The sequence below is a fragment of the Mustelus asterias genome, chromosome 8 (genome assembly GCF_964213995.1).
Source record: "Mustelus asterias chromosome 8, sMusAst1.hap1.1, whole genome shotgun sequence".
Lineage (NCBI taxonomy): Eukaryota > Metazoa > Chordata > Chondrichthyes > Carcharhiniformes > Triakidae > Mustelus > Mustelus asterias.
Genome location: NC_135808.1, coordinates 23,732,751 through 23,754,767, shown reverse-complemented (window position 1 = coordinate 23,754,767; position 22,017 = coordinate 23,732,751). Strand labels below are relative to the sequence as shown.

Here is a 22,017-nt window from a genome sequence, read left to right as displayed (position 1 = left end):
CCCGACAGTAACAGCAACCTGGGAGCGAGACTTTGGTTCTGTTAGAGAGAGAATCAGAGAGACTGAGTGAATCAGGGAGGGGGAAAAGTGAGAATCAGAGAGCGGGGAGAAAGAAAATCTGAGAGTGAGGAAGAGAGAGTGAATGAGAAATTAAAGAGTGTGAATCACAGAGAGAGAGAATCAGGAAACACAGGATATACAATACAGAAAGTGGCCATTTGGCCCATCCAGTTGACGCTGGTGTTACTGTTTCACTTGAGCCTCCTCCCATCTTTCCACATCTAAAATCAACCATCTTAACTCTATTCCATTCCTTCTCATTTGCTTGTTTATCTTCCCCTTAAACTATACTGTTCACTTCAGCCACTCCCTGTGGTAGTGAGCTCACATTCTCATCATTCTGAGTAAAGAAGTTTCTCCACAATTCCCAATTGAGTTGCTCAGTGACTATCTTATATTAATAGCCTCTAGTTATGGTCTTCCCTCAAGAGGAAACATCTCTGTGTCCAGTCCTTTCATGAGCTGTCCACCCACTCATTTCTGGAATCATCTCTGTAAATCTTCTCTACACTCTCTCCCCTGACTCTATATCCTTTGTATAAAATGGTGAGTGGAACTGCACACGATCTCGAAATGTGGTCTACTCAAGATTTGATAATGGTTTAGCAATAACTTCACGAATTTACAATTCTATCCCTCGAGAAATGAAACCTGGTTTTCTGTTTATTTTGTCGATGACCTTGTCTAACCTGTTACTCTATGTTTACTGATTGGTGTATTTGAAAACTGAGATCCCTTTGGTCCTCAACTCCATCCAGACCGGCACCTTCCAAGTAATAAGTGACCTCCCGATACATCCTTAACAGAAAACTACCTCACGTTTATCTGTGCTGAACTCCAGTCACCAATTATTTGCTCACTCTAAAAGTTTATTGATGTCCAAATAATTTCCTGCCGTTCTCCTCAGTATTGACGAATTCCTCCAAATTTGGTGTCCTCTGCAAATTGAGAAATGGTGTTTTGATTCCAATGTCCAAATCAGTGAGTGTAAAGTATGAACAGCGATGATCCCAGCACTGATCCTTGTGGGACACCATTTCCCACCTTACGTCACTCTGAATAACTCCCTTTACTCACACTCTCTGCTTTCTGTCTCAAAGTCAGTGAGCAATCCATTCTGTCACTTATCACAAGACATGGTTTTTCAAATGTAATTGATATTAAGTTAGATCCATTGCAGTAACATTGTCTATTCCCTCTGTTACATCCTCAAAAAATCCACTAAGTGGAGTAAAACAAGATTTTCCATGTCAAAATCCATGCTGACTATTGATCATTTTTTGGTTCCTAGATTTTTATAAATTCTCTCCAATAGAAGGAATTCCATTATTCTTCTGAATTATTCTTAAGCTGACTGAGTTAAATTTCCAGAATACACTGGGCCCTGTCCTAATGTAATACCCAGGATACACTAGGCCCTGTCAGGCTATCCCATGATACACCGGGATCTGTCCTACCATAATATCCCACAATACACTGGGCCCTCTCCGTCCTCTAATTTCCCAGTCAGACTGAGCCGTGTCCCTCTTGTAATATCCCAGGATACATCGGGCCCTGTCAGGATAATATCCCAGGATTTACCAAGCACTGTCAGGAAGTAATATCCCAGGATACATCGGGCCCTGTCAGGATAATATCCCAGGATTTACCAAGCACTGTCAGGAAGTAATATCCCAGGATACATCGGGCCCTGTCAGGATGTAATATGTGATGTGGAAATGCCGGCGTTGGACTAGGGTGAACACAGTAAGGAGTCTAACGACACCAGGTTGCACCACTAGTGGCGTTTGCTACCAAATAAACCTGTTGGACTTTAACCTGGTGTTGTTAGACTCCTTACAGGATGTAATATCTCAGAATAAACCGAGCCCTGTCAAGATGTGATATCGCAGGATACATCGGGCCCTGTCAGGATGTAATATGGATGTGGAGATGCCGGCGTTGGACTGGTGTAAACACAGTAAGAAGTTTAACAACACCAGGTTAAAGTCCAACAGGTTTATTTGGTCGCAAAAACCACAAGCTTTCGGGGTGCTGCTCCTTCTTCAGGTGAGTGGGAATTCTGTTCACAAACAGGGCATAGAAAGACACAAACTCAATTTACAGAATAATGGTTGGAATGCGAATACTTACAGCTAATCAAGTCTTAAAGGTACAAACAATGTGAGTGGAGAGAGCATCAAGACAGGCTAAAGAGATGTGTATTGTCTCCAGACAGGGCAACCAGTGAGACTCTGCAAGTCCAGGCAAGCTGTGGGGATTACAGATAGTGTGACATGAACCCAATATCCCGGTTGAGGCCGTCCACGTGTGTGCGGAACTTGGCTATCAGTTTCTGCTCAGCGACTCTGCGCCGTCATGTTTCTTGAAGGCTGCCTTGGAGAACACTTACCCGAATATCAAAGGCCGAATGCCTATGACCGCTGAAGTGCTCCCCAACAGGAAGAGAACAGTCTTGCCTGGCAATTCTCGAGCGGTGTTCATTCATCCGTTGTCGCAGCATCTGCATGGTTTCCCCAATGTACCATGCCTCGGGACATCCTTTCCTGCAGCGTATCAGGTAGACAACGTTGGCCGAGTTGCAAGAGTATGTACCGTGTACCTGGTGGATGGTGTTCTCACGTGAGATGATGGCATCTGTGTCGGTGATCCGGCACGTCTTGTAAAGGTTGCTGTGGCAGGGTTGTGTGGTGTCGTGGTCACTGTTCTCCTGAAGGCTGGGTAGTTTGCTGCGGACAATGGTCTGTTTGAGGTTGTGTGGTTGTTTTGAAGGCAAGATGTGGGGGTGTGGGGATGGCCTTGGCGAGATGTTCGTCTTCATCAATGACATGTTGAAGGCTCCGGAGGAGATGCCGTAACTTCTCAGCTCTGGGAAAGTACTGGACGACGAAGGGTACTCTGTCCACCGTGTCCCGTGTTTGTCTTCTGAGGAGGTTGGTGCGGTTTTTCGCTGTGGTGCATCAGAACTGTCGATCGATGAGTCGAGCGCCATATCCTGTTCTTATGAGGGCATCTTTCAGCGTCTGGAGGTGTCTGTTGCGACCCTCCTCATCCGAGCAGATCCTGTGTATACGGAGGGCTTGTCCGTAGGGGATGGCTTCTTTAACATGTTTAGGGTGGAAGCTGGAGAAGTGGAGCATCGTGACGTTATCCGTGGGCTTGCAGTACAGTGAGGTGCTGAGGTGACCATCCTTAATGGAGATGCGTGTGCCCAAGAATGCAACCGATTCCGGAGAGTAGTCCATGGTGAGTCTGATGGTGGGATGGAACTTGTTGATGTCATCATAGAGTTGTTTCAGTGATTGTTCACCATGAGTCCAAAGGAAGAAAATGTCATCGATGTATCTGGTGTATAGCATCGGTTGAAGGTCCTGTGCGGTGAAGAAGTCTTGTTCGAACCTGTGCATGAAGATGTTGGCATATTGAGGTGCGAATTTGGTCCCCATGGCTGTTCCGTGTGTCTGGATGAAGAACTGGTTGTTGAAGGTGAAGACATGGTGGTCCAGGATGAAGCGGATGAGTTGTAAAATTGCATCTGGAAACTGGCAGTTGTCGGCGCTGAGCACTGAGGCCGTTGCAGCAATGCCATCATCGTGGGAGATGCTGGTGTAGAGTGCCGAGACATCCATTGTGACGAGGAGTGCCCCTGGTTCAACTGCTCCATGTATGCCGAGTTTCTGTAGGAAGTCCGTCGTGTCACGACAAAAGCTGGGGGTTCTTTGTACAATGGATTTCAAGGTGCCCTCGACATAGCCGGAGAGGTTCTCGCACAGGGTCCCATTGCCTGAAACGATGGGATGGCCGGGTGTGTTTGCCTTGTGTATCTTCGGGAGGAAGTAGAGATCTCCAACGCGGGGAGTACGTGGGATGAGAGCACAGAGGGTGTTCCGAAGGTCCGGATCAAAGGTCTTGATCAGAGTGTTGAGTTGACGGGTGTGTTCTTTTCTCGGATCTGCGGGTAACTGTCTGTAGTGTTCCTCGTTGTTTCGTTGTCAGTACACTTCTTTGCAGTAATCCGTTCTGTTCAGTATGATGATGGCCCCTCCTTTGCCTGCTGGTTTGATGAGAATGTTGCGGTTGGTCTTGAGAGCGTGGATGGCGTTGCGTTGTGCTTGGGTGATGTTCGGGGCTGTCTTGTGAGTGCAGCTGATGAATTTGGTTTGACGCATCTCCTGATGGCTTGGGCATACATGTCAAGTCAAGGGCAGCAGCCTTCTGGAGGAGTCCAATTCGACTCTTTCCTCTTTGGTCGCTGCACTGCGGATCTCTCTGTCGGCTGTTCTGGTTCATTGGCTGTCTCATTGTGTTCGCTGTTGGCCCCTTGGGGTTTGTGGAAGAACTCCCGCAGCCTCATTCGCCTGATGAATTCCTTTGTGTCTGCTGCGAGACTGATGGGGTCTATTTTGGTGGTGGGGCAAAAATTGAGCCCTCGGCTGAGAACTTCAATTTCATCTGGTCATTCAACATGTCATTGATGAAGACGAACATCTCGCCAAGGCCATCCCCACACCCCCACTTCTTGCCTTCAAACAACCGTACAACCTCAAACAGACCATTGTCCACAGCAAACTACCCAGCCTTCAGGAGAACAGTGACCACGACACCACACAACCCTGCCACAGCAACCTCTGCAAGACGTGCCGGATCATCGAAACAGATGCCATCATCTCACGTGACAACACCATCCACCAGGTACACAGTACATACTCTTGCAACTCGGCCAACGTTGTCTACCTGATACGCTGCAGGAAAGGATGTCCCGAGGCATGGTACATTGGGGAAACCATGCAGACACTGCGACAACGGATGAATGAACACCGCTCGACAATCACCAGGCAAGACTGTTCCCTTCCTGTTGGGGAGCACTTCAGCGGTCATAGGCATTCGGCCTCTGATATTCGGGTAAGCGTTCTCCAACGCGGCTTTCACGACACACGACGGCACAACCGGGATATTGGGTTCACATCACACTGTCTGTAATCCCCTGGACTTGCCTAGACTTGCAGAGTCTCACTGGCTGTCCTGTCTGGAGACAATACACATTTCTTTAACCTGTCTTAATGCTCTCTCCACTCACATTGTTTGTACCTTTAAGACTTGATTAGCTGTAAGTATTCGCATTCCAACCATTATTCTGTAAATTGAGTTTGTGTCTTTCTATGCCCTGTTTGTGAACAGAATTCCCACTCACCTGAAGAAGGAGCTTAAGGCTCCGAAAGCTTGTGGCTTTTGCTACCAAATAAACCTGTTGGACTTTAACCTGGTGTTGTTATTCTTCTTACTGTGTTTACCCCAGTCCAACGCCGGCATCTCCACATCATGACTGACGTAATATCTAAGGATACACTGGGCCCTGTCACATTGTAATATCAGTAAGAAGTCTCACAACACCAGGTTAAAGTCCAACAGGTTTATTTGGTAGCAAACGCCACTAGCTTTCGGAGTGCTGCTCATTCATCAGGTAAGTGGGATTTCTGTTCACAAACAGGGCATAGAAAAACAGAACTCCCACTTACCTGACGAAGGAACAGCACTCCGAAAGCGAGTGGCTTTTGCTACCAAATAAACCTGTTGGACCTTAACCTGGTGTTGTGAGACTTCTTACTGTGTTTACCCCAGTCCAATGCCGGCATCTCCACATCATATCCTAATATCCCAGGTGAAACCAGGCCCTTGTACACAGTAATTTTCCAGCACACACTGGGCCCAGACCAACTATAATATTTCATGATACACGGGATCCTGTCTTACTGTAATATCAATAACAATGGGTCCTTTACTTCCTGTTATTTCCCAGGAGGTACCGGGCCCTGTCATGATGCAACATCCCAGGACACACCGAGCCTTTCGGGGCAGCACGGTGGCCAGCACTGCTGCCTCACAGCGCCAGGGACCCATGTTCGATTCCCGGCTTGTGTCACAGAGTCTGCACATTCTCCCCGAGTCTGCGTGGGTTTCCTCTGACAGTCCGAAAGACGTGCTAGGTAGGTGCATTGACCATGCTAAATTCTCCCTCAGTGAACCCGAACAGGCACTGGAGTGTGGTGACTCGGGGATTTTCACAGTCACTTCATTGCCTAGTTGTGACAATAATAAATAAGCTTAGAGCCTTATCCCTTCTGTAACATTGCATGAGATACTGATTGCTGTTACACTGCAGCGTCCCAGGATACTCTGGGCCCTGTCATGCTGTAATGTCCCACGACACACTGGAGCATTTTTCACATCAAATCCCTGGACACACAATTACTTTCCTCTAACGGCAGCACCATGATATATAACACATTGAAGATTCATATTTATTTCCCTCTCTCTGTATCCCGGGCCTCAGGCTGTCCTGGGCTGACAGCTCAGCACTGACCCTCACTCCTGTGATCCTGGTCTGAGGCTGGGTCCTCTCTAACAGTGAGAAACAGTCTTACCGTAAATCGCCACCAGTGTCTCCTTCATCCCGCTGTGTTCCACCCGACAGGAATACTCGGCCTGGTCCTCTGGATCAAACTCGACCCATTTCCGGATCTGGTAGGTGCTGTCGGGATTGGGTAAGATCCCACTGGACAGAGTCTCATCAATCACCACTCCGTCTCTCCACAGATTCACCTCGATGGCTTGAGGGTAAAACCCGGTGACGGCACAGGACAGCCGGTTAGAATCACCCAGACGGGTAAAGGACACGACGGGGGCAACTGAGAGAGAAAGAAAGAGGAGTCAGTACAGGAACCTCGAGATAGAGAGTCCTGGCATCACCCCCTTCACCGACTCTCACTCCCCCCTCGCTCACATACTCTCACTCCCCCCCCTCACTCACCGACTCTCACTCCCCCCTCACTCACCGACTCTCACTCCCCCCTCACTCACTGACTCTCACTCCCCCTTCACTCACCGACTCTCACTCCCCCCTCACTCACCGACTCTCACTCCCCCCCACACTCACCGACTCTCACTCCCCCCCACACTCACCGACTCCCACTCCCCCCCTCACTCACCAACTCTCACTCCCCCCTCACTCACCGATTCTCACCCCCCCCCTCACTCACCGACTCTCACTCCCCCCTCACTCACCGACTCTCACTCCCCCCTCACTCACCGACTCTCACTCCCCCCTCACTCACCGACTCTCACTCCCCCCTCACTCACCGACTCTCACTCCCCCCTCACTCACCGACTCTCACTCCCCCCTCACTCACCGACTCTCACTCCCCCCCTCACTCACCGACTCTCACTCCCCCCCTCACTCACCGACTCTCGCTCCCCCCTCACTCACCGACTCCCAGCTGTTGCTGTCCATATTCCAAGTAGATCTTCAGCCATTCAATGCACTCCTGCTCCAGGTAAAACTTCCACTGCTGATTATCCCAGGCCCTGATTTGTTGCCACCACGTCATGGTGTTCTCACCCCACGGTACCGGTGTCAGCCATACCTGCTCATCTTTATCAAATGTCATGAAATCTTGCCCGTCCCAGCCGAACTGTGAGAAGCCACTCGTCATCGAATCATCAGCCAGGTCACAGCCAGTTATCATCTGGAAGAAGTGGATCCCTGTCAATCAGACGTATACGACCAATGAGGCTCAGTTCGACTGAGTGACCCCACCACACAGTTAATCAGATATCACCTCGGAAGCCAGTGTTAATGGACCCCTGGACCGCAATATGTGTATTTATAAGACTCCTTAACATGTCATAGAATCCCTACAGTGCAGAAGGAGGCCATTCAGCCCATCGAGTCTGCACCGGCCACAATCCCACCCAGGCCCTATTCCCGTACCCCCACATATTTATCCTGCTAATTCCCTGACACTCGGGTCAATTTAGAATGGCCAATCAACCTAACCTGCACACCCTTGGTCTGTGGGAGGAAACGGGAGCACCCGGAGGAAACCCACGCAGACACGAGGAGAATGTACAAACTCCACACAGACCTGAGGCTGGAATTGAACTCTGGCGCTGTGAGGCAGCAGTGCTAACCACTGTGCCACCCCATGTAAATGATCCGCGAACCCAACCTATATTTAAAGGACCCCCCTGAACCATGTCTATTAATTGAAGGAAACCCAAAGCAGCAGCTGTGTAAATTTACAGGTCTCGGACTAAGATTTAATTTGTCTGCAACTCCACACTACTAGACTCCCAATTGAAATATTTTAAGGAGACCTTCATCCACCAAATTCCCAATCATTATCGTCGTCATTTATTCATTCCTTTGAGTCCATGCTGGCTCTCTATATTGCAAACTGGTCAGTGTCATCCCCCCCCCCGCTTATCCCACAGTGCTGACTATCTATTACTTTGATGTCCGATTCAATTTCCTTTTGAAGTCATTGATCGTCCCTGCTTCCATCGCCCTCACAGGCCAACAATCCCAGGTGTCTGCCAAGCACTTTGTAGTGAGGATTTTCCTGCATCTCCTTCCCAAAACCTGAAATCTGTGCCCCCACGGTGGCACAGTGGTTAGCACTGCTGCCTCACAGCGTCAGGGGCCTGGGTTTGATTCCGGCCTCGGGTCACTGTCTGCGTGGAGTTTGTACGATTTCCCCGTGTCTGCCTCCGGGTGCTCTGGTTTCCTCCCACAGTCAGAAAGACGTGCTGGTTAGGTGCATTGGCCATTTGGCCCATCGAGTCTGCGCCGACCACAATCTGCACCATATTCCCGTAACCCCACATATTTATCCTCTCCCTCAGTGTATCGAACAGCTGCCGGAGTGTGGCAACGAGGGGGTTTTCACAGTAACTTCATTACAGTGTTAATGTAAGCCTGCTTGTGACACCAATAAATAAACTTAAATTATAAACCAAACCTTGTACAATCAGCTAATTAGGAAGAATATTTCTTTGTATTTAAAGGGTGCTCCCCATTGCTGCCGCTCCATGCTCGAAGCGATGGAGAAACTTTTCCCCTGACCCTGGTTCTCGGATCTCATTCTGCTTCCAACCTCTCTCGAAGGACAGATGGTGGGAGCGCAGGGACTCACCGTCTGACTGGTTGGTCCGGGACATGAGGCTCTGAATGTAGAATTTAAAATGTTTCTCCTTCTCCCGTGCAAGCACTGTCTTCCGCATCCAGAAATTGGGCCTCTTGTTCTCCATATACCACTGCCCACGGCCGGCCAACTCCTTCAAGTCACTGTCATACATAAAAAACTGCACATCGTCCACAAACCCGACAATCACAAACTCTGGGAGACCAGAGACCGGAGTCATAACAGTGGCCAAATATCGGAGAGAGTGAGAACCTGAAACACAGAGAGAGAGAGAACCAGGGTGTGAACCCCAAAACACCAACACCCAGAGAGAGAGAGACATCAGGGTGTGAACCCCAAAACACCAACACCCAGAGAGAGAGACATCAGGGTGTGAACCCCAAAACACCAACACCCAGAGAGAGAGAGACATCAGGGTGTGAACCCCAAAACACCAACACCCAGAGAGAGAGAGAGACATCAGGGTGTGAACCCCAAAACACCAACGCCCAGAGAGAGAGACATCAGGTGTGAACCCCAAAACATCAACACCCAGAGAACAAAGAACAAAGAAAATTACAGCACAGGAACTGGCCTTTCGGCCCTCCAAGCCTGCACCGACCGTGCTGCCTGACTTAACTAAAACCCCCTACCTTCCGGGGACCATATCCCTCTATTCCCATTCTATTCATGGATTTGTCCAGACGCCCCTTAAAAGTCACTACTGTATCCACTTCCACTACCTCCCCCAGCAACGGGTTCCAAGCACCCACTACTCTCTGTGTAAAAAATCTGCCTTGGCCATCTCCTTTAAACCTTGCCCCTCACACCTTAAACCTATGCTCCCCAGTCATTGACTCTTCCACCCTGGGAAAAAACTTCTGACTATCCACTCTGCCATTGCCTCTCAGAATCTTGTAGACTTCTATCACGTCTCCCCTCAACCTCCGTCGCTCCAGTGAGAACAAACGAAGTTTCTCCAACCTCTCCTCATAGCTAACTCCCTCCATACCAGGTAACATCCTGGTAAATCTTTTGTGTACCCTCTCCAAAGCCTCTACATCCTTCTGATAGTGTGGCGATCAGAATTGAACTCTATATTCCAAGTGCGGCCTAACTAAGGTTCTATAAAGCTGCAACATGACTTGCCAATTTTTAAACTCAATACCCCGGCTGATGAAGGCAAGCATGCCGTATGTCTTCTTGACTACCTTCTCCACCTGCATTGTCACTTTCAGTGTTCTGTGTACCTGTACAGCCAGATCCCTTTGCCTATCAATACTCTTAAGGGTTCTGCCATTCACTGTATATTTCCTATCTGTATTAGACCTTCCAAAATGCATTACCTCATATTTGTCCGGATTAAACTCCATCTGCCACCTCTCCGCCCAAGTCTTCAACTAATCTATATCCTGCTGTATCCTCTGATGGTCCTCATCGCTATCCGCAAATCCACCAACCTTTGTGTCGTCCGCAACCTTACTAATCAATCCCGTTACATTTTCCTCCAAATCATTTATATGTATTACAAACAGCAAAGATTCCAGCACTGATCCCTGAGGAATGCCACTTGTCACAGCCCTCCATTCAGAAACGCACCCTTCCACTGCTACCTTCTGTCTTCTTTTATCGAGCCAGTTTTGTATCCACCTTGCCAGCTCACCTCTGATCTCATGCAACTTCACCTTCTGGAAACACATTTAACACAATCCCCACGCACCTACCCCAACAAAGACCGAGGCTTCCAATGCTCCTCGATCTCCCTCCTGCCTCCTCAAAATCTGTCAGCTCCTGTCCACATCGCTCACTCTACCCTGATCAGGGACTCCGTGTCCCAACTGGACCCCCTCAAATCTCCCACAGAAACAGGGGAAATGTGGACAGAGAGAAGCTGGGAACAACTTTGGACTGTTCACTTAAAGGAGTTCGTGGCCAGATGGGTATCCATAAGGTAGCTCTTTCGGGTACCAACGTAATAAACGAACTCAAATTAACTTAGGGACAAAGTAAAAGGGGCGGCTCCCCAAAAGGAAGGGGGGAACAGCCCGAACCAAAAACAAAGTCGAAAGGAAACTTAAAACGTCAAACCAAAAGGTGATTATCGGCGTCGATAATACACCCCAGCCCCTGCGGCGCCCAGCGGTCGCGGAAGGCGTCAATCGCGCCCGTGGACACCGCATGCTCCCTCTCCAGAGAGGTATCCATAAGATAGCTCTTTCGGCACCAATCAAGTAAACGAACTCAAATTAACTTAGGGACAAAGTAAAAGGGGCGGCTCCCCAAAAGGAAGGGGGGAACAGCCCGAACCAAAAACAAAGTCAAAAGGAAACTTAAAACGTCAAACCAAAAGGTGATTATCGGGGTCGATAATACACCCCAGCCCCTGCGGCGCCCAGCGGTCGCGGAAGGCGTCAATCGCGCCCGTGGACACCGCATGCTCCCTCTCCAGAGAGGTATCCATAAGATACCAGTGTCAGGAATAGGTTAACAGTCACCTTCTATTTAAGTCCTAAATTGGCTGTTAATCATTTAATAGAAGTCACTAGGATAGATAAAGAGGTTACAGGTGACACTGGGTGTTGGGATGTGTATGTGGAGTTTTAAAAGAGAATAGAGGATTGGAGTGTTACTGACCATTCTAATTCCATTTTGATTTAACGTTTTAAGTTTCCGTACTATTTTGCTTTTTGTTTTGGGCTGTTCCCTTCCTTTTGGGGGCTGCCTCTTTTAATTTGTCCCTCAGTTGATTTGATTTAGTTGAATCGGTTAGCCAAAAAAACCACTGGATATATAAAGAGGTTACAGGTGACAGTGTGTTGGGTGTGTGTATGTGGAGTTGTAAAAGGGAATAAAGTGAGTTTGTGAAGAAGCTGGACTTGTATCATTTACTGGACTGCAACAGAAAGGCTGAACAACCAGCAAAATGAAGATCCCAGCAAATGGTGATGGTTAAAAGAGCCCACTCTGTATCAGGCTAAGGACTGTAGGAGCAGCATTGGTGTAGGGGTCTGCAGTGAAGGATAGGCACAGGAGCTGATTGAACACAGACCCTGTGTGCCGTGCTCCTGAGATAAATACCTGAGTGAGGTCCATGACTGGAAGCACGATCAGTGCCAGCAACATCCGTATAAGATGGAGAAACAAAGCAACATCGGCAGGAGTAACACAGGATCATAATCATAATCCTTCGGAGTGCTGCTCCTTTGTCAGGTGAAGGGGAGCGAGGTGAGCAGGTACAGAATATATAGGTGGAGTGACGATAGTCCGACACTTGCAGGTAATCAGGAGTATCAACAGATGAGTACAGACAGTAAGTAAGTCAGAGTGTTATAGTCTATATAACGATGTGGTGGCACAGTGGTCAGCACTGCTGTCTCACAGTGTCAGGGACCCAGGTTCAATTCTGGCCTCGGGTCACTGTCTGTGGGTTTCCTCCGGGTGCTTTGGTTTTGTCCCTCACTCCAAAAATGTGGGCCAGGTTGTTTAGCCATGCTAAATTGCCCCTTTAGCGTTTTGGGGATTAGCAGAGTAAATATGTGGAGTTGCAGGTATAGGGCCTGGGTGGGCTTGTTGTTGGTGCAAGCTTGATGGGCTGAATGGCCTCCATCTGCACTGTAGGGATTCGATGATTATACTCGTGTTTAAATACTTTGTGTATAACTAAGTCAGAGGTTGAATTCCTTGTGTGGAAGAAAGTTTGATATTTGGTGTACGAAAGTTTGTGTTGTAGAAATCATAGAAACCCTACAATGCAGAAGGAGGCCATTTGGCCCATTGACTCTGCACTGACAACAATCCCACCCAAGCCCTATTCCTGTAACTCCCCATTTACCCCGCGAATGCCTCTAACCGACGCATCCCAGGGTACTTTAGCATTGCCAATCCACCTAACCTACACATCTTTGGAGTGTGGGAGGAAACCCACAGAGACACGGGGAGAACGTGCAAACTCCACACAGACAGTGACCCAAGCCAAGAATTGAACTCTGGTCCCTGGAGCTGTGAGGCAGCAGTGCTAACCACTGTGCCACCAGGCTGCCCCAAACTTTGGTACAGTACAATAAAGGAAACATGTTGTACAATAATTTGAGGAGAGTTGGTTCGTTCAGTTATTGGACAGCTGGGGCAGAGCGATGCCAACAGCGTGGGTTCAATCCCTGTACCGGCTGAGGTTATTCATGAAGGCCCCACTTTCTCAACCTTGCCCCTCGCCTGAGGTGTGGTGATCCTCAGGTTAAATCACCACCAGACTCCTTTCCCTCTCTGCTTTGAGGAGAGCAACCTGTGGTCACCTGGGCCCATGGCAACTTTACTTTAAATTTGAGAGTTTGAGCATCTTTATCCAAGGCATTAGTTGACCTGAGTTTGAGGACAACAATATTATAAGCTTGGAATTTGCCTATTTACATATCAAAGCAGGGAATGATAGAACAAAGAAAGGTACAGGAACAGGCCCTTCGGCCCTCCAAGTTTGTGCTGATCATGATGCTCTCACTAAACTTTAAAAAAAATCTTCTGTCCTTACTCGGTCCGTATCCCTCTATTCCCTCCCTAAACATGTCCCCATCCAGATACCTCTTAAATGTTGCTAACGTGCTTGCTTCCACCACATCCTTTGGCAGTGGGTTCCGGGCACCTACTACACTGCATGAAAAACTTCCCCTGCATTTCTCCCATAAACTTTCCCCCTGTCATCTTGAACCTGTGCCCTCTTGTAATTGACCTTTCCATTTGGAAAAATGCCTCTGACTATCCACCCTGTCTGTGCCCCTCATGGTTTTGTAGACCTCTATCAGGTTTCCCCTCAGCCTCTGTCTTTCCAGTGAAAACAATCCGAGTTTATTAATCCTCATAGCCAATGCCCTCGAGACCAGGCAACATCCTCGTGAACCTTCTTTGCAATCTCTCCAAAGCTTCCATGTCCTTCTGGTCGTGTGGTGAGCAGAACTGCACGCAATACCCCAAATGCGGTCTGACCGAGGTTTTATATAGCTACAACATGATTTGCCAACTCTTGTACTCAATGTCCCAGCTGATGAAGGCAAGCATGCCATATGTCTTCTTAGTCACCTTGGCCACCTGTGTTGCCACTTTTAGGGAACTGTGGATCTGCACGCCCAGATCCCTCTGTACGTTAATGTTCCTCAGGGTTCTGCTTTTTATTGTATAATTTACACCTAAATTTGATCCTCCAAAATACATCACCTCGCATTTGTCCGGATTAAACTCCATTTGCCATTTCTGTGCCCAAGTCGCCAATCCAGCTATATCCTGTTGTATCTTCGGCACTATCAGCAACTCCGCCAATCTTCATGTCATCCGCAAATGTACTAATCAGACCACCCACATCTTCCTCCATTTATATATACTACAATCAGCACTGATCCCTGCAGAACACCACTAGCTACAGATCTCCATTCTGAAAAACACCCTTCCACCACTACTCTGTCTTCTATAACAAAGTCAGTTCTGCATCCATTTAGCCAGCCCAAGCGAATCACGTGTGATTTTAGTTTTTGTACCAGTCTGCCATGTGGGACCTTGTCAAATGCCTTAGTAAAATCCATGTAAACGACATCCACAGCCCACCCTTCATCAATTTTCTTTGTCACCTCTTCAAAAAAAAGTCAATGAAATTGGTGAGACATGACCTTTCCCAAACAAACCATGCTGCCTGTCACTAACTAGTCCATTTTCCTCAATGTGCATATACCCTGTCCCTTAGTATCTTCTCCGAAAGCTTCCCCACCACTGCGTCAGGCTCACTGACCAATAATTTCCTGGATTACCCCTGCTTCCTTTCTTAAACAAGGGAACAACGTTGGATATTCTCCAGTCCTCTGGAACCACACCTGTGCTCAAAGAGGATGTGAAGATACCAGTTGAGGTCCCAGCTATTTCTCCCCTTGCCTCCTGCAGTAACCTGGGATAGATCCCATCTGGCCCTGGGGACTTGTCTACCTTAATGCAATTTAGGACAGTCAACACTTCCTCTTTTGATTATATTGACATTCTCTAGAGTGTTCTCACACCTTTCCCTGACCTCAACCTCTGTCATGTCCTTCTCCGTGGTGAATACCTGTACAAAGTATTCATTAAAGATCTCCCCCGCTTCCTGTAGCTCCACACATAACTTCTCTCCATTGCCCTTGAGTGGGCCTACTCTTTCTCTTGCTCATCATATATGCATAAAAAGCTAAAGACATTTCACAGCTCCTTTTAGCCTCCTAATTCCACATTTGAGTTACTTCCTGCTTTCACTACACTCCAAGAGCTTCATCAATCTTTTTGATAGTTAAGTGTGTGTTACCTCCTGCGGAAGTGCTGAAACAGAACTGACTTGTCCTTTTTAAATGTGAAATCTCATCAGGATAGCCTTTCAGCTTTTACTGGAAAACTTATCTTTAAAAGTTAACAATCTCTACAGCGGTTGTAAAATTGGGGCTTAAAAGTGTTAAATTATTATAAGGACAGGGTGTAGACTATATTCTTACATTCATTGAGTTTTGGTGCTAACTTGGGTGTTTTGCATGTCACAAGGGTTTGCGACAATCATTGTGGATAAACTATTTCAAGAACAAGGTGACAGAATCAAAGTCCACAGCCAGAGTGCCAGCAACTTAGATATTGCACCTTACTTGTGGGGCAATTGACATCACCTTTCCTTATTTCTACAGCAGGAGAGTGCCCACAAAATCGAGGAAAGGAGCCAGGTTGGTGGTGAAGTTCCGTTCCTGACATCCTCACGTCCAGGGAGGAGGTTCTGAAACTGGCAGGACAGCAGAGCAGATAATGAGGTAGGATTGCGGTCGCAGAGCAGAAGTGGGTTCATGATTGGCAGCGCGGTGGCACTGGTTAGCACTGCTGCCTCTCAGTGCCAGGAACCTGTGTTCAATTCCGGCCTTGGGTGACTGTCTGTGTGGAGTTTGTAGGTTCGCCCCTTGCCTGCATGGGTTTCTACCAGGTGCTCCGGGTTGCTCCCACAGTGCAAAGATGTGCAGAATAGGTGGATTGGCCAGGATAAATTACCCCTTAAGACCAAAGATGTGAAGGTCAGGGTGATTAGTGGGGTAAATGTGTGGAGTTATAGGGATACGGCCTATGTAAGATGCTCTGTCGCAGAGTAGGTGTCGACTAGATGGGCCAAATGGCCTCCTTTTGCACTGTAGGGATTGTATGAACTGGAAGGAGGCAGCCTCAGGCAAGCATGTATATGGTGCTAATGTGTCTTCTCCACTCTGCACATTGAGCTGAACTCCAGCTGAATCTACAAGCTCATTCTTGGAAGGGTAAAACCCTTTGATCTTTTCACTCCCTCTCTCGGGTCTTTCATCAGAGCAGAGAGCTGACAACTGCGGCCAATAGTTGTCCATCAGTAAGGGTTAGGAGAGGACTGAATGGCCCCCTTCTATGCTGTATCATTTCTATGGTCCTGTGGACTTCAGAGGTGCAGTATCATATCATCATTTCCCCACACCCTCTACCAGCGCAGACACTGTCACCATGGTGTGTGTGAGTTTGCGCTTAGATTCAATGTCACAACCTGGTGAGAACACGACACGTGCCTGACCAGCTGTCGGATGTTCTAACAGACAAGGCCCCTGAAGCTTGAGAGGTGAGGACGATACTAAATCCTAGGCTGATGACAAGCTTCTGGAGTTGTCAGCAAGACAACAGATGCTGGAGATTTGGTGTGAGGTGCATTTAGGTTGGAGAAGTCTATCCAAGCCATGAACGCTGCCATTTCCCCGCTTTATGCACTTGCGGCCTTCTCCCTCGAGAGATTGCCAACTCTTGGAGATCCACATCCAGCAGATGGATGCTGGAGAATTGTGCAGGCAGTATGCCATTGGCTAGGCTCTCAGCTCAAGGGAGTAGTGGTAAGGGGAGAGGTGGGTGAGACACACACATTCACCATCAGCTCCTTGTCTACTTCAGCGGGGAGGTACGAGTGTGTCGCAGCACCTCTGCCATTGACTTCAGTCGTCAAGGTGACAGAGGAGGTTCCTATATCTGTTCAGGAACCCCTCAGCATGATGGGACACTCCAGGTCTCAGGTAGCCAGAGGGCAGCTGCCAGCGGATGCCAGGCCACAGGACAGCAAGGTCAACCGACTGCTCTGCCATCTCTTTAAACTGTGAGCAAAGTCCCACTTTCAAGTCATCTAAAGATTGAGGGTTAATGTCCCAGTACCCAGCCTGGCATTGCCCCTCTCACACCCCATCACTCACTGACCCAGGGTTCATGCCCCAGTACCCAGCCTGGCATTGCCCCTCTCACACCCCATCACTCACCTGCAGACACCTCTCCACACAGAAGGACCAGCACTATCAGTCCAATCATTGCTGCTTCCCTCATGTTGGGGGAAACATTTGGAGGAAACTCTTCTTCAAAGAAAGGCCATTTTCTCAACTCACTCCTGTCTTTTCCTGTTCACACTGAGCCTCAATCTGATTGGTTCAGTCCTATTTTGTGTCCAATCAGAATAAAGAGATTCAGTGAGTCATCAGTCTCTGGCAGAATAGACACAGTAAGAAGTTTAACAACACCAGGTTAAAGTCCAACAGGTTTATTTGGTAGCAAAAGCCACACAAGCTTTCGAGGCTCTGAGCCCCTTCTTCAGGTGAGTGGGAATTCTGTTCACAAACAGAACTTATAAGACACAGACTCAATTTACATGAATAATGGTTGGAATGCGAATACTTACAACTAATCCAGTCTTTAAGAAACAAAACAATGGGAGTGGAGAGAGCATCAAGACAGGCTAAAAAGATGTGTATTGTCTCCAGACAAGACAGCCAGTGAAACTCTGCACACAGTAAGAAGTCTCACAACACCAGGTTAAAGTCCAACAGGTTTATTTGGTAGCAAAAGCCACTCGCTTTCGGAGCTCCAAGCCCCTTCGTCAGGTGGAGTGGAGAAATGCTCACAAACAGGGCATGATGTGGAGATGCCGGCGTTGGACTGGAGTAAACGCAGTAAGAGTTTTAACAACACCAGGTTAAAGTCCAACAGGTTTATTATGGCATTTGCTACCAAATAAACCTGTTGGACTTTAACCTGGTGGTGTTAAAACTCTTACTGCACAAACAGGTCATACAGAGACACAAACTCAATTTACAGAATAATGATTGGAATGCAGTATTTGCAGATAATCAAGTCTTAAAGGTACAGACAATGTGAGTGGGGAGAGCATTAAGCACAGGTTAAAGAGATGTGTGTTGTCTCCAGACAGGACAGCCAGTGAGATTCTGCAAGTCCAGGCAAGCTGTGGGGGTTACAGACAGTGTGACATGAACCCAAGATCCCGGTTGAGGCCGTCCTCATGCGTGCGGAACTTGGCTATCAGTCTCTGCTCAGCGACTCTGCGCTGTCGTGTGTCATGAAGATTATTCTGTAAATTGAGTTTGTGTCTCTGTGCCCTGTTTGTGAGCATTTCTCCACTCCACCTGATGAAGGGGCAGCGCTCCGAAAGCTAGTGGCATTTGCTACCAAATAAACCTGTTGGACTTTAACCTGGTGTTGTTAAACTTCTTGCTGTGTTTACCCCAGTCCAACGCCGGCATCTCCACATCAAGAATAGACACAAACAGGTTGAGAAACTTCCTCAATATTGAGAATTGTCCAATCAGCTGAATACAGCTGCTGACATCATCAGTTGCTGGGTAGAATCAGCTGGAAGGAATTTGATGCAGTGACAGAGGGAAGAACATTGAAAGTTTATTTATTAGTCACAAGTAAGGATTACATTAACACTGCAATGAAGTTATTGTGAAATTCCCCTAGTCACCACAGTCCGGTGCCTGTTTGGGTCAATGCACCTTACCAGCACGTCTTTCAGAATGTGGGAGGAAACTCGCACAGACACTGGGAGAACGTGCAGGTTCCACACAGTGACCCAAGCCGGGAATCGAACCCAGGTTCCTGGCACTGAGGCAGCAGGGTGATACACCATTGATTACGCAAAGACTCGTTGTTGCGAAATAACAGGCTTTTATTAACAAAAAAACTGGAGCACACCCGAACCGATAGCTAATCCGAACTGAGGCAAAAGGGGCGGAGAGCAGTCACCTTTATACCCCGAGAAAGGCGGAGCCCCAGATTGAGGCAGCAGGGGTGTGTCCAGGCATATCACACAAACAGACAACTACAGTGGTTCACCACACAGTGCTAACCATTGTGCCATCGTGCCGCCCATAACTGAATTTGTGTAAGGGTTTTTCTGAGACGAGCGCACATTTATTTAATTATTAATTTGGGTGTAATGAAGTCAGACAGTTTTGTTGGTGGGCTCAGTGAATGCACAATGATTGTGTCTTTGAGTTGAAATGTGGCTTCCTGTTTCACATAGTGGGAAAGCACTCAAACTGCTTGTATGTGGCAGAGGACACAGCTGTGGGGGCTATTCAACTTTGCTAGCAAGGATGGAAACGTAGAACACTTCTTTTAAAATGAGACACTTGTATGTACTCTACAAGGAACACAGAAACTCCTCCAGGTAGAATCATAGAGGGAGAATGTGCAAACTCCACATCGTCATGCAAACTCGGATTGGACCAGGGTCCCTGGTGCTGTGAGGCAGCAATGTGCCACCGTGCCACGCCTTTAAAGCACAACCAGGAAAGCAAATGGTACTTTGGTCTTTATTGTAAAGGGATTACAGAACAGAATAAATCAGTCTTGTGACAAATGTACACACCATTGTTAACACCACACCTGTAATTTGTGTAGAGTTGTTCTGGCAGATGTACAGAGAATGTTTATTTGGAATGATTGGGATTTATTTTGTGAGGAAAACTTGAGCAGGTTGGGGATTTATTCATTGGAGTTTAGAACAATGAGAGATAATCTCACTGGAAAAGATTTGATTCTGATAGTGTAGACACTGAAAGATTCTTTCTGCTGCTCAGGAATAAAACATGAGGGCAAAGCCTCAGGATAAGAGGTGAATCATTTAAGATGAAGAGAAATTTCTTCACTCAAAGGGTTGTGAACCTTTGATTCTCTACCCCAGAGAATTGTGGATGCTTCAATCCTGAAGATATTGAAGAGAGACAGATTTGTGGTGTCTTAGGGAATGGAGGTTTACAGAGAGTGGGACTGAAATTGAGATGAGGCAGATCAGCTATGATTGTGTTGAATGATGGGACAGTCTCACGAGGATGAACTCCTGCTGTTATAGCTCATGCTCTCCAATGACTGAGGGTTAACATCTAACCCCAAGCACTCCCCCATCACACCATCACCCACAGAAATCACTGTCCACAAAGGGACCAGCACGTTCTGTCAAAGTTGTTGCTTTCTTCACCAGTTTGGGAGGGGAAATCTGTGAGGAAATATCTTTCCAAGATTGTGTCTCCGAGTTGCGTCCTGTACTGATACTGTCTCTCTCGGTCTGAGCTGCGTCCTGTATTGATATTGTCCCCCTCAGTCTGTGAGCTGTGTCCTGACCTGATATTAAACCTGTTCCTGTTAAATTATGTAAATAGCAACTGGACACCAAATACTATTGAAGAAATCGGGCCCGCAATTCTCCCCAAAAAGTTCTAAGTATCGACTTTGTGGGAAAATCCTGGAGGCTGACAATTCCAGAACTCTACACATGCACAGTGGCCCTTATTGATCATCCTCACGATCGCTGGGCAGCTCGATCACTGGCCATCCCAGGACCCTTGTAGTGCTGCCCCTCCAGCCAACCCTCGCCCTTCCACCGGTGATGATATCCCCTCCCCGGCAAAACCCCCAGGGTGATCCCCCAGGCCACTCTGATCACTGGCCTCCCTCCAGCCCCAACTGATCCCAATGCAGGGTGGTAGCAGGAGCCCCCCCCCCCCTCCCCCCCCGCACTCCCATACCTAGGCCCCAACTGTCCCTGGGCCCCACTCCCTTCGGACTGTTGGTGCACCTTGGGCATGGGCACTTTGCCCATTGGGCTGGTACTGTAAGGATGCCCATGCCCAGGGGGCACCGCCCCCTTGCCATCGACCCCCAGGGGGCCCTGATTGCTTTCCCTTCACTCCAATGAGGTCGTCCCGCTAGTTCCCTGAAAGTGGGGAGCTAGTCTGAACCCCACTGGAGTGAAATGCTCCTGACGGGTTGGAAGATGCCAGCGAGCCCGGAGAATTCAGTCCCAGAGCCCGGTAAACACATTAAAAACAGACGCAAAGTACTCACCAGTTTCCAGCGAGGCTCAGATGGTGCCAGATATCTGGCGCTGGGAGATGTGTGCGCGGCAGGGACACAGGCATGAATCCCACGAATCGGCCGACATGCAATTCTCTCAACCCGCCATGCTAAAAAAGTAGTGGCGGGATGGGAGAATCACCCCCCCCCCCCCCCCCCCACCCGGGATACAAACAGTTCACAGCTTGTCCAGTCCTGTTTGAAAGGTTACTGTGTTTGTTCGGGAATGAATTGATTTGAAAAAGTGAAGAGTTGATCGGGCAGAGTTAAATTGAAAGGTAAAATGGTGCACAAAGAAACAGTATTTGGAGATTTGATGCTTGGATCAGAGTCGGGAGATTGGAATGTTTGGGAGAAAGTCGACAGGAAGAAACAAATAGTGAGAGATCACGGAGATGTGAGACCAAAGATTAGATTATTGAATCAGGATGAAGAAATGGATCTCGCTGCTTTTCAGAAATGGGCTGTTGATGTCTGGTTGGTGGAATATCAGAAGCAGGTTAGAAAAAAGAAATTAAAGAAACTCACAGTAAAGTTTAAAATACTGTGTGAACAACCGGGTTGTTTATGTTCAGAGATATCCTGATTTGTAAACAAACAACTGTTCCTTTTACTTCATGAATATTCCTCCGTTCTGTGCACAAATCTAAAGGATGTGAAGCAACCTGTGTCCATGTGGGTGACACAGTGGCAGTGGTTAGCGCTGCTGCCTCACAGCGCCAGGGACCCGGGTTCAATTCCGGCCTTGGCCAACTGTCAGTTTGGAGTTTGGAAAAATGCTCTTTCATGAGAATAGGAATATATGCCAAGAAAA

General features: G+C 47.9%; 2 protein-coding genes across 2 annotated transcripts in view; one reads left to right on the top strand and one right to left on the bottom strand.

Moving 5' to 3' along the window:
- Nucleotides 1-22,017, top strand: part of LOC144496917 (popy class I histocompatibility antigen, alpha chain E-like) — an 820,139-nt gene that overhangs the window by 753,000 nt on the left and 45,122 nt on the right. The window lies entirely within an intron of this gene.
- LOC144497685 (uncharacterized) overlaps nt 1-22,017 on the bottom strand; it is a 71,208-nt gene that overhangs the window by 35,681 nt on the left and 13,510 nt on the right. Inside the window, exons 7-11 of the mRNA XM_078219127.1 lie at nt 17,315-17,449; nt 9,033-9,293; nt 7,325-7,600; nt 6,483-6,746; nt 1-38 (exon numbers count right to left, since the gene is read on the bottom strand). The exon at nt 1-38 is cut by the window's left edge and continues 67 nt beyond it. Coding sequence (XP_078075253.1) covers nt 1-38; nt 6,483-6,746; nt 7,325-7,600; nt 9,033-9,293; nt 17,315-17,449 — 974 coding nt within the window. The remainder of the gene's footprint in view (nt 39-6,482; nt 6,747-7,324; nt 7,601-9,032; nt 9,294-17,314; nt 17,450-22,017) is intronic.